The 12,793-nt window shown below is 43.5% G+C and overlaps 1 protein-coding gene across 1 annotated transcript; it reads right to left on the reverse strand.

Annotated features, from left to right (window-relative positions):
* Positions 1-418: 418 nt before the first annotated feature.
* Positions 419-9,828, reverse strand: GGCT (gamma-glutamylcyclotransferase; the record flags this gene model as incomplete). The annotated part of the gene is made up of 4 exons (XM_081164972.1): positions 419-586; positions 5,050-5,185; positions 8,174-8,319; positions 9,661-9,828. 4 exons carry the CDS (start codon positions 9,826-9,828, stop codon positions 440-442), a joined length of 597 nt encoding a protein of 198 aa, XP_081021098.1. The 3' UTR covers positions 419-439.
* Between the last annotated feature and the right edge of the window lie 2,965 nt (positions 9,829-12,793).

The following is a 12,793-nucleotide window of genomic DNA, read 5'->3' on the forward strand; positions in this document are numbered from 1 at the left end:
TTTATTATAAAAATAAATAAAAGGGGGGTGGAGATGCAAGAAAGACAGACAGCGCCAGGTCTGTGTGATATTTTTGATGACAGACCGAGCTGGTATGCAGACACCCTCGTCAATTAAAGCAAATTCAGTCTGGCTTTGTAGTGTTTGCCATGGAGATAGAAAACAAAACAAAAAACCAACCTGGAATAAATACAGTTAATATTGCAGTTGTGTAGTAGAAGCACAACTTAATCAAGGACCACCTTAAATGTCATTAATCAAGGATGCACCCAAGAGCTTTTTGTTCTCATTTTTGGATGCAATGCTATACCATCCTAGATGGAAGTACCATTGAATTCAATGGGGCTCACAACTGAGCAGACAAGCATAGGATTTAACAAAATAAAATAAAATGATGATCAAGAGAAACCAAAGCAGGTGATTCTAAAACGTTTCTTTATTATTTTGTTATCTCATTTTCTCTGAGAGCAGCTTCAATTTCATCAAAAACTGGCACGGGTCCTGCATAGTCATTCGTCTGTATAGAGTCTAATTTCTTCTGGTAGTCCACTGGCAAACCGTTCTGCTTTGCACCCATGCAAATGACCTACGAAGAACCACATTAAATGAGGATTTAAAGCAGCAGTATTATTTATGTATGCCACCACTGCAGCCCATGTTTCGTTAGCCCAAAAATGGAAAACGAGCGAGGTCCCAACTAAAGAAGAATGGCAACTTAAGCTGATGAAATATGCGCAGCTTGTGGACCTAACATATAGAATAAGAGGACAAGAAGAACATACGTTTAACGAAGATTGGAAAATGTTTATTGAATATACAGGGGGAAATTGTGTACACTTGACAGTGTCAATAAGTTTCGATGGATGTAATAACGGAATACTGAATGGTTTAGTTTATGTAAAATATGCAGGGATTTATGATATGCAAAATGAACCATGGAAAGTGAAGAAGGGAAGTCACTGATATTTTAAGGACGTTTAAAGGAATATTCTAAATTGTAAAACAGAAAATTTAATAAAATTTGTATTAAAAAAAATAAAGCGGCAGTGTTTGATTCCACAAGCCATATCCACACATATAACCTGGGAAAGGGATGATGAGAATACGTTAGCGCTGGTTCACACATACCCGCACAAAACTCTCATTTCTGTGTACTGGATGATTGGCAGGTGAGTGTGTAATTTGATTCAAACGGGCAGCTGATGGGTGGCCATTCAACTTGGAATAGATCCAGTGATCTATTCAACCGAATGAAAATCAGTTGTACAACACCCAATCAAAACATTTCCCTTGCGGTTTAAGATCAAGCCCATTCACACTTCCAAACCACAACCTGACAAGACAAAGGAGGATGTGCCTATCGCCACACCAGAGGACCCACAGGAAAGGATGGGGTGAGCTCACACCTGTTTTTCCTGTTGCCTCCTCTCCCTGCAGCACTTCCCAAACTTTCCCTGAGGATCCACAGATCCCAGGAGAGGCTTTTTAAAGGGCACTGGAGGGGCTGTTTACATCTTCAGAATCTGGTCCTAGTTAAAGGTAAAGGGACCCCTGACTGTTAGGTCCAGACGCAGACGATTCTGGGGTTGTGGCGCTCATCTCGCTTTACTGGCCAAGGGAGCCAGCGTAAAGCTTCCGGGTTATGTGGCCAGGACTAAGCTGCTTCTGGCGAACCAGAGCAGCGCACGGAAACGCTGTTTACCTTCCCGCTGGAGTGGTACCTATTTATCCACTTGCACTTTGATGTGCTTTCAAACTGCTAGGTGAGAGGTGAGCAGGAGCAGGGACCGAGCAACGGGAGCTCACCCCATTGCAGGGATTCGAACCACCGACCTTCTGATTGGCAAGCCCTAGGCCATGGGTAGGCAAACTAAGGCCTGGGGGCCGGATCCGGCCTAATCGCCTTCTAAATCCAGCCCGCGGACGGTCCAGGAATCAGCGTGTTTTTACATGAGTAGAATGTGCCCTTTTATTTAAAATGCATCTCTGGGTTATTTGTGGGGCATAGGAATCCGTTCATTCCCTCCCCCTGAAAAAATATAGTCTGGCCCCCCACAAGATCTGAGGGACAGTGGACTGGCCCCCTGCTGAAAATGTTTGCTGACTCCTGCCCTAGGCTCTGTGGTTTAGACCACAGCGCCACCCGCGTCCCGGATCCTACGTAGGAAGCAGCAAAATAAAGCAGAAATGCTCATTCTACGACTTGGTTTTCTGAAACTGAAAATATGTGCCCTGCCCCTAAAATTGGCAAGGCAACAGCTTGTGGGAGCCGACAAAGGTGAGAGATGGGCAGATTACTTATTTCTCTCTACATCAAATGAGAAGGAGGCTGAGGGCAGTAATCAGTACAGGGATACAAATCTGATTGTCTTAACCGGTTAAAAAATTGGATAATTAAATAATAATAATAATAACCAGAAGTATATCAGTTTTTATTTGGGTAACAGTCTTGGCATCCAACAGCAGCTGAAAACTACTGTGTTATGGGCTGCATGTGCCATTAAGCGTCTGCCAAGCTACTCTTTAACATGTAGTAACACGGCCAATGTTGGAAGCCTTAACAGAACTCACAGGTTTTGCAGGTTCAGCTGGTTCTGCATTTGAAACAGACATATGGAGCGTGTTAGTATCACTGGTGGATCATCTCCAGAAGTGCTGGGGCAACACCTCCTCATCGCTATTCCCATGAGTGGAAAAGTCCATGATAGAAGAGAGGGGAAGTTGCTACTCAAGGGCTGCCCTATGGAAGAAGATGGAGCAAGCTTGTTTTCTCCTGCTCTGGAGGGTAGGACTCGAACCCATGGCTTCCAAGTTACAAGAAAGGAAATGACTCGGGAAGAACTTTCTGGCAGTAAGGAACGAAGCAGTCTCCCTTGGAAGGCTGTGAATGGATTCTCCTTTCCTGGAGGTTTTTAAGCAGCGGTTGGGTGTCCATGTGTCATGGTGATTCCTGCACTGCAGGAAGTTGGGCTAGAGGTCCCTTCCAACTCTATGATTCTATGATACTCTTCCTATCAGACTGGGCCCTGGCTCAAGACCGGATCCACCGTTTTTGTGCGCCATCGACAATAATGTTTCAGCAGTTAGGAAGGAGGACCCAGCTGGGCGGGAAAAAGCAATTGGGTGTTCCCAACCATTCTCCACATTCTTCCAATGTTCCCCCAATGCCACAAGGAAGAGACTTGTGCCTCCTATGGAGCCAGAACTGATCTCTACTGCTACCGCTGCTTTTAAAGTACAGTGGTACCTCGGGTTACATACGCTTCAGGTTACATACGCTTCAGGTTACAGACTCCACTAACCCAGAAATAGTGCTTCAGGTTAAGAACTTTGCTTCAGGATGAGAACAGAAATCGTGCTCCGGCGGTGCAGCAGCATCAGGAGGCCCCATTGGCTAAAGTGGTGCTTCAGGTTAAGAACAGTTTCAGGTTAAATACAGACCTCTGGAATGAATTAAGTACTTAACCCGAGGTACCACTGTAGTCATGATCAGCTGGCTGCTGAACAAGGGTATGAGTTTAAGTCGGGCGCTTCCAAGCCAAGCTGGATCTGGGCTCAAGCTGACATGGTTCTTCGACAACCCTCTTAAAGGAGATGTATGACCAGCATCAGACCATGTTGCAACAGGGTTAGGAGAGTCTGCCACCTAACCCCTGCAAAGGAGAGGGCTGCAGAAGTGTCTTCAACTACACTGGTGGCCAAAATTGTGGAAACCTTTGGGGGAAAGTGTATTTCCGAGGTTTGATGGCTCACAACACCTGTTTGGCTCTCTAAACACTCGTGCTCACTGGCTACATTCAAATGAAGGAAAGATACTGCATATCAACCTAAGCAAGTTGTGTTTCCTTTTTCTGGTTATTTGGCTATAACTTTTGATAGGTAAAGGTAAAGGGACCCCTGACCATTAGGTCCAGTCGCGGACGACTCTGGGGTTGCGGCGCTCATCTCGCTTTATTGGCCGAGGGAGCCGGCGTACAGCTTCCGGGTCATGTGGCCAGCATGACTAAGCTGCTTCTGGCGAACCAGAGCAGCGCACAGAAATGCCGTTTACCTTCCCGCCGGAGCGGTACCTATTTTTCTACTTGCACTTTGACGTGCTTTTGAACTGCTAGGTTGGCAGGAGCAGGGACCGAGCAACGGGAGCTCACCCCATCGCGGGAATTCGAACTGCCGACCTTCTGATCGGCAAGTCCTAGGCTCTGTGGTTTAACCCACAGCACCACTCGTGTCCCATAACTTTGGATAGAATACAGATAATTGAACAAACTGTTGCATTACATTCTTTATTAAATTATCTTTCCATTGATATATAATTTTATGGTATTACTCCAAAACGAAAGTGGTGTTATGAGCCATCAAACCTCAGAAATACACTTTTCCCAAAAGGTGTCCACAATTTAGGCCACTTGTGTATATTTATGGCCATGGCTATAGTAAAGGGAGGAAGGTATCACTATGTCATCAGCCCGAATGATATGATACAGTGGTACCTTGGGTTACAGATGCTTCAGGTTACAGACTCCACTAACCCAGAAATAGTACCTGGGTTAAGTACTTTGCTTCAGGATGAGAACAGAAATCGCACGGCGGCGGTGCAAGGCCCCATTAGCTAAAGTGGTACCTCAGGTTAAGAACAGTTTCAGGTTAAGAACGGACCTCCAGAACAAATTAAGTTCTTAACCTGAGGTACCACTGTACATGCAATTTGCCTGACTTAGCAGACCTATACTGAGCCTGAATTTGCTCCTCAGTGGAGAAAAGGAGGCAGCACTGATCTAGCTAATGCACCATATCACGTGGCAATCCCAAAGTGCCACTGTAAAAGCACAACTCACGTAACCCTAGTATCAAAGTAGCTAAGCTATTTCGCTTTTCATGTTCCAGGAACAGCTTAGGCCCAAAGGGGACAATTACTAAGCATCATGTAGGTAGGCTTTTATGAATGAGTTCATTTTCACTTGCAGAAAACCTACACTTACTACTATGATTAGTAACCCAGTTTCTCTCTCATCCACTCATATTCTCCTTAGAATCACATAGGAAACTTACCTTTTTATACTGCGGGGAAGGAAGGCCTAAGACATAGTCTGTCATTTGGTAGCTACGACTCTTAAGTGTTTTCCCTTCTTGAGTCTGGACTGTAACTTCAATTGGGATGTAAATACCTTGTTCAACTCCCTCTTGTCTGAAACAGAATAAGGAATACCTTTCAGATCAAATCACTAACTTGAGAAAGAAAGTGTAGTAATTTGCTTTCTAAGCAGACTATTAATTTAGCAAGACCCAGACCATAGACAAGGTAAGTTCATGAAATTTAGGCCATATCCAGATAGCAGCTTTCTGAGCTCCTGTTCACAAAATTAAGTTAGAACTAAATAGAGGGGAGGTATAGGGTTGTGTGGCTTTTTACTGAACATCGTTAGGTAATTTCTCTTATGGACTGTGCCACATTACACCGTTGGTGCCATAATCTTCTGGCTGAATGGGGTAGGAATTGGCAACATGTCCATACAGCTTTTAAGGGCTTGGAAGCATAAAATGTTATGTACGCAACACTGGCCCTGTTAAAGAGGAAGAGACTCTAGTTAACAGCGTTTATTAATAGGGGCAGTTATTTCAAGAAGTGAGTCACAAGGCTGCAGTCGCTACCAATCCCACCCTTGCCAGAAGAAGGAATTGCCACCACGTACAGACTTTTCACTTCCTTCCCTGATGCTTCTGCCTAGAATATCTGAAGTCATTGGCCAACCCATCAACCATCATGTGATGTGTGTTGTATGAACCCAAAGCTTTTTCTCAGAATGTGCTGCCAGTCATGGTTAGCGAGTGCAGTCTCACTGATTCATCTGCAATGTTACTTAACTCTTAATACTTACTAGAATACGTAAGATCGTAAGGGAGTTCCCCTGCCCAGTGAGGAGATACCTGTTCCGATTGCTGCCACTACACAGACCAGCACGAGAGAACGCCATTATTCATCTATTTAATGTTACCACCCTCTCTTGCGCCCAAAGCAGGGAACATTGAAATTAAACCAACATCGTAAGATAAAGAGCACAACCAAGAAGAAAGAAAACTACGACGACTTAATAAACAGCAGAAAATATTACACAGGAATACCTAATCTTGAGGGACGCGGGTGGCGCTGTGGGTTAAACCACAGAGCCTAGGACTTGCTGATCAGAAGGTCGGCGGTTCGAATCCCCGTGACGGGGTGAGCTCCTGTTGCTCAGTCCCAGCTCCTGCCCACCTAGCAGTTCGAAAGCACGTCAAAGTGCAAGTAGATAAATAGGTACAGCTCCGGTGGGAAGGTACCGCTGCTCTGGTTTGCCAGAAGCGGCTTAGTCATGCTGGCCACATGACCTGGAAGCTGTACGCCGGCTCCCTCGACCAATAAAGCGAGATGAGCGCCGCAACCCCAGAGTCGGTCACGACTGGACCTAATGGTCAGGGGTCCCTTTACCTTTACTTACCTAATCTTATGTGGGGGGTCAGTTCCGGGGGAATATGCATAAAATATGGGTATAGCCAAACCTTTGGAGCTGCCCTCTGGCTAAAGGGTAAGGGAGGAGAGAGCAAGTATCCCCAGCATTCCTAGAGCTTGGCGGCAAGGCAGAGAACTTAAAAGCTCTTTTTTGCGCTGTGTAACCCCAAGTGGACCAGGCAGGAAAAGAGCTTTCAAGCTCTTCGCCTTGCTTAGGCCTAGACTTGAATCATTTTAAGCAGCCCACATATGGTTGAAACTCTGCAAGTCCAAATGAATGTCATAAGAGGGATTATGGCAATACAGTAATAAAACCACCCAGGTTAGGCACTGGTGTTCAGCAAAAGCCCCAGGGGAGAGGCCATCGTGCAGAGCTCTAAACTCCTGCAACAGGTACAGTGGGAACCTCGGTTTTCGAACGTAATCTGTTCCAGAAGACCGTTCGACTTCCGAAATGTTCAAAAACCCTACAGCAGCAAGAATACTCATCGCAATGTATTGGAAGACACAGGATCTACCCACTCTGGAAGAATGGCAGATGAAGGTGATAGACTATATGGGACTGGCTGAAATGACTGGCAGAATCCGAGACCAGGGGAAAGAGACGGCGGAAGAAGATTGGAAGAAATTTAAAATTTATTTTAAGAAATACTGTAAAATTAATGAGTGCTAAAATGTTGAGGTTATAGAAAACAGGGAACTACAGCTGTAAAAGATTAAGTAAAAGAAAAGAACAAGGGAAAATTAGATAAAATCAAGGAGGAGGATTTGCTGAAACAAATTTGGGAATTGGGACGCAGAAAGGGGAGGTATGGGGAAGTCGGTGAAGTAAGGTTTAAGAAAAAAGGATCTGAAATTATACATGTTTGTTTATGTGTGTGTATGTTTGTATTGTGTATTGTTTGTGTCTATATAAATGGTGAAAAACCAATAAAATTTTTTATATAAAAAACAAAACAAAAACAAAAACAAAATGTTCAAAAACCAAGGCTCAAAGAGATGTCTGCAAATTCAGTTGAGAAAACTGAAAAACATGCAGCAGAAGGCATTCGACTTCCGGGTTTTTGGCATTTGGGTTCCAAAACGTTTCTCAATTGAGACGTTCGAGAACCGAGTTTCCATTGTAGTTCCCCTTTGCTTTCTGTTTCACCATTACAGCTGTCAATAGTGGTAAAGTAACTTTCTAGCACAATCCTATGCACGCTTACCTAGCAGTAAAGCCTGCTGAATACAGTAGGGCTTACCGCTGAGTAAGTATGCGCAGGATCTGCATACTTATTACAACGGCGTAGTTCTTTATATTTTTCCTGCTGCTTTTATCAAAGATAAAAACCCCATCTGATTAAATCAGGTTCTGCAACAGGCGCCAAATACCCAATCAAAGCTGTTAATTCAGTAAGAAAAGTGAACTGATGGGCTTTGGTAATTAGCACATGCTGGAAAATCACTATTTAAAAAAAAATATCTTGCTTAGTTTCTATTCTGTAAATGTTACAAGTGAGCACTTCATACTCGAGCCATATTTCCCCCCCCCCCCCCGCACTGAAACTTGCTCACTTGGAGTCCGGCAATTGCTTTGGCAAAGAATTGATGCCATACATACAACAAAACACCCAGAACATTTAAGAAAGTGTGTGGCTCATTATGTTATTAAATTGAGAGAAGATGACAAAACCTGAAGACACCCACCTATCCAGAGAAGGTAAATCGGTAGGACTCATTCTCCATACGACTCCCCACACTTCATCGCCAGGACTATGGATTATAGTTGCTGCACTTCCATGCCAGTTAGAACTGGGCTTGCCATGATGAGAGCCAAAAGCAAGTTTGTAATCCTGCATGTTAAAAGGAGAACAATTAACCTCCGTTTATATATCTATAGGTTTAAAAGACGTGTGATTAATTCAAACAAAGCTGTGGAATGGATTGGTAAGACAGGAGAAAGAAAAGTGAATGGTGGGTCCAATTTAAAACCCCATTCATCATCAATAATAATAATAATAATAATAATAATAATAATAATAATAATAACAACAACAACAACAATAATAACAACCATCCTGAGGCCCCTGGGTATAGGGCGGTATATAAATTCAATTTTTTTATATTATTATTTGAATTTATATACCACCCTATACCCGGGGGGTCTCAGGGCGGTTCACAGAATAAAATCAAGATATAAAACCACAAAATACCTAATAAAAATAAAAGCAACAGCCCGCTCTTATAGAGTAATATATTAAGTCATAGAATTATGTAATAAAATGTGGATATGATTTAGTGGAAAATTCAATAAAAATTACTTTAAAAAATAAAAATAAAAGCAACAACCGAATAACCTCCCCCCCAAAAAAAAACATTTTAAAAGGGTATAGGATGTACAGTGGTACCTCGAGTTACGAACGCCTCAGGTTACAAACACTTCAGGTTACAAACTCCGCTAACCTGGAAGAGTTACCTTGAGGTGAGAACTTTGCCCCAGAATGAAATTGTGTGCTGGCAGCGCAGCGGCAGCAAGAGGCCCCATTAGCGAAAGCACGCCTCTAGTTAAGAACAGTTTCCGCTTAAGAACGGACCTCCGGAACGAATTAAGTTCGTAACTAGAGGTATCACTGTAAATCGGATCAACCAAAGGCCTGGTTAAAAAGGAACGTTTTTTCCTGGCGCCTAAAGGTGTATAATGAAGGTACCAGGCGAACTTCCCTGGGGGAGAGCATTCCACAGACGCAACAGAAGCAGAGGTGTGGTGACAAAGGCTACCCACAGAAACAGTGCCACACTCATGACGACATGCCCAACATCTTAATTTTTTTAATGGACTAATAAGCTTCCACACCAGGAGTGACTGCAGATGGATAACAGGCTGTTTAGCAAATTTTCCACAGTAAGTGGAAATCCAGATTGAATGTATAAAAAAGTATGGCTTGGCATTACGACAACAATGACATCACACAGTTTCTGCAAAAGGCACCACCACCACATGGGTGTGAGCAGGACGGATTCTGCACCAAATCGGAAGCCTCCCGGGCTAACTACTTTCCCTGGAAAAACGACCACAGAAGGAAGTGATGATTGCACAGCAGTATCTGCTGCATGTCCTAGTCACAGCAATGGCAGACGAAGGTATTTTTTGGCATATGTTTAACAACATAAAGAGACAGACAGACAGCACCAACCAGTAGCTGTGCCAGGGTGAGAAAAACTGCAGACGGGTTTCTTAACATTATCCTCTCCCGCAGCAGGTTACTACCGTAGGCAAAATACAATATGCTTTCATTCCCGAAGCTTTGGAAATCCAGCCCTTCACCCAATCCGGTTGGTGTACAGTGCTTAAAGGTTTCCATCTGCTAGAAAGGAGCCCTGTTAAAAGAAAATGGAGGTGAGATGTTTGTTCGTAAGCTGTGCAGGCAGTAAAAGCAGCATGGAACAGTAGTTCCCAAGTACCACAAAATTTACCCGTGCCCAGACCCTGAATATAAAACAACAGAAATGTTCCCTTCCTTATTGCTCTGCTTTTCCTTTGTTTTGCCTAGTAACGTCACGTTGCTGTCAGGACTGGAGTGGATGGCAAAGATGTAAAGAGACATCATTACCAGCAATGGAAGAACGGTTTTTACAATTAACAGACTTAGCTGAGAAGGCAAAATCAACATGTTTAATAAGAAATAAAGTCATTATTAACATTTACTAAAGATTGGAAACCACTCGAAGACTTTTTGTGTGACAAAATGAAATAATGCATTCAGGTTCGAGGACTGAAGATAATTCGTTTATAGAAAGTGGTGTTTTTTGAGGAGTTATATCGAAGTGAATGAAGTGATTATTGTTTATATGTATATAGCGGACAGATGAAGAACTGGAAGTTCTTCAATCCCTGAACTTTTATCTCATATATATATATATATATATATATATATATATATATATATGCAGGTTTTGGTGTCTTCGGGTATCTTCCCGTGTAAGAGTTGGGGTGTCTAGGCGACGTTTCGACGAGGTCTCACTCATCATCTTCAGGCTGGTGCTTTCGGCTTCTTGTTACTAGAACAGGCTCTGTTCTAGTAACAAGAAGCCGAAAGCACCAGCCTGAAGATGATGAGTGAGACCTCGTCGAAACGTCGCCTAGACACCCCAACTCTTACACGGGAAGATACCCGAAGACACCAAAACCTGCATTCCTGTACCCGTGAAAATCTACGAAAGCATATATATATATATATATACACATACATACATACACACAGAGAGAGAGAGAGATGGGAGCATGAAAGGACAGGCTTCAGATTTTTATTTTTTATTCTTTAATTTCTATTCCACTTTATATTTTTAATAAAAAATCTCAAAGCAGTTTACAGCTTATTAAATCAATAAATCAGATCCACACCATACAGTAAAAGCGCATTTAAAGCGCATGGTTTCCTCAAAGAATCAAGGGAAGTGTCGTTTCCTCTCCTAGAGCTGCAATTTCTAGCACCCAGGATTCTTTGGAGAATGTCATGCACTTTAAAAATGCCTTAGTTGTGCTCCGAATGTATGATGTGGATGTTCTGAGGCTTCAGATTAAAACCTCCTAGGGAACCCGGCAGACACCAAAGCATATTTACTCGGCAGTATATCCCGCTGTGTTCAAATAAAGGTTTTTCCAAGGAAAGCGTGCATAGCATTGCAGTCACAGAGAAAGGGAGTTTGCAAGAGTACATGCCTCATCCATAAAGCATCCAAGACTTTTTAACAGACTCAACACCTTCGTAAGCAGCAAACAGATGATGTCGCAGCTATTGCAAAACGGGGGCTTTTCGGTTTAGATCAGGGGGCCACATCCTTTCTAAGTTCTAAGAAAACTGAACTTTAAAGAGGGAAATGGAACCAAAAAACTTAAGAAAGAGAAGAACCTGGAAAATTGTGAGTAGCAGACACTTTTAAGCAAGACTCTACTGCCCTCCTGATTGGCAAAGAGGGTGGGTGTTGGGTTCGAAATAACGTGTACCCAGGAAGAGGAAAAGCTTGAAAAATGAGAGGACACAAAATTGCTTAAATGCAGTGCAGCATACAGTGGAGATGTAAAAGATCTGGATTACCATAAAAAATGCAGGAGGAAATGATTAACAATAGGATCCGCAAAGGGAAGGAGGGAAGTCCATGAGATTCTTTGGAATCTTGTTTTTATGTTGTACGTTCGATATGTGACTGTAAAATTCTAAACTGAAAAACCAAATAAAAAATTTATATATAAAAAAGAAGCTATAATGTACTTTCAATAATAAAAGTACTTGATTTCTAAATGAATGAATGAATGCAGTGTAGCATAGAGTGTTTTTCAAATTGAGTGTGCTAAGAAACATGAGAAAATCCTGAAGAGAAGCGTGTGTGTTCCCAACATGGGGCACATGCCCCACAGGGGGGCAATTTCAGAATGAGTTATTAACAGTGAATGGCCTTTTAGGCTTCCTCCACGTGAATAGGAGTTCACTTTTTGAATAATAAGAATTATATGTCATGGGGCGGGGAGGGAATCAGGATTTTAGAGATGCTTAGGTGGGGTATGGCCAAAAAGAGGTTGGGAACCACTGGTCTAGAGAGACATTGGGGACGGTGCTTGTGTGTGCGCACACACGTGACCCCATCCCTATTTTAATAATAATAATAATAATAATAATAATAAATAATTTTATTATTTATACCCTGCCCATCTGGCAGGGTTTCCCAATCAAGTTCCCCTTAGCTGCTCTCCTGTGCAATGTTCTTTCTCTCTTTACGGTTTAGCTATTTACACTGTTCTAAAGAATCATGGAGATGGAAGGGACCCCCGAGACCCATCTGGTCCAACCCCCTGAAATTTATTTTTTTATTGCATTTATATACTGCCCTATACCCGGAGGTCTCAGGGCGGTTCGCAGAAAAGATCACGATATATAAAATCAAAATAAGAACAATAATACCCCCCCAAAAAGAGCCACATTTTAAAAGGGTATATAGGATGTCCATCAGGTCTGACAATGCCCGACGTGGGGCTCGAACCCGCGACCCCGAGGGCCTCAGGCTCCAGAGACTGAACTGTCCCAGAGGCGACCTGCCGTGGATGCTTCGCTCAGCTTCCTGCGTCTCGGGGGTCGGTCTAGATGACCCCCGGGGTCCCTTTTCCAGCTCTGCAGTTCCACGGAAGGCCGACTGGGGCGCAAAGCGGCGAGTTCGTCCGGCCTTCGGGGGGCCCCGGGACCCGCGCCCTTGCCTCGGGGGCCTCCCCTTCTTCCCACCGCCCCTGCCCGCCTTCGCCGCCCCCCCCCCCCCGCCTCAGTCTCGCCTTCCTCG

The sequence above is a fragment of the Podarcis bocagei genome (assembly GCF_964188305.1).
Source record: "Podarcis bocagei genome assembly, chromosome: 12".
Lineage (NCBI taxonomy): Eukaryota > Metazoa > Chordata > Lepidosauria > Squamata > Lacertidae > Podarcis > Podarcis bocagei.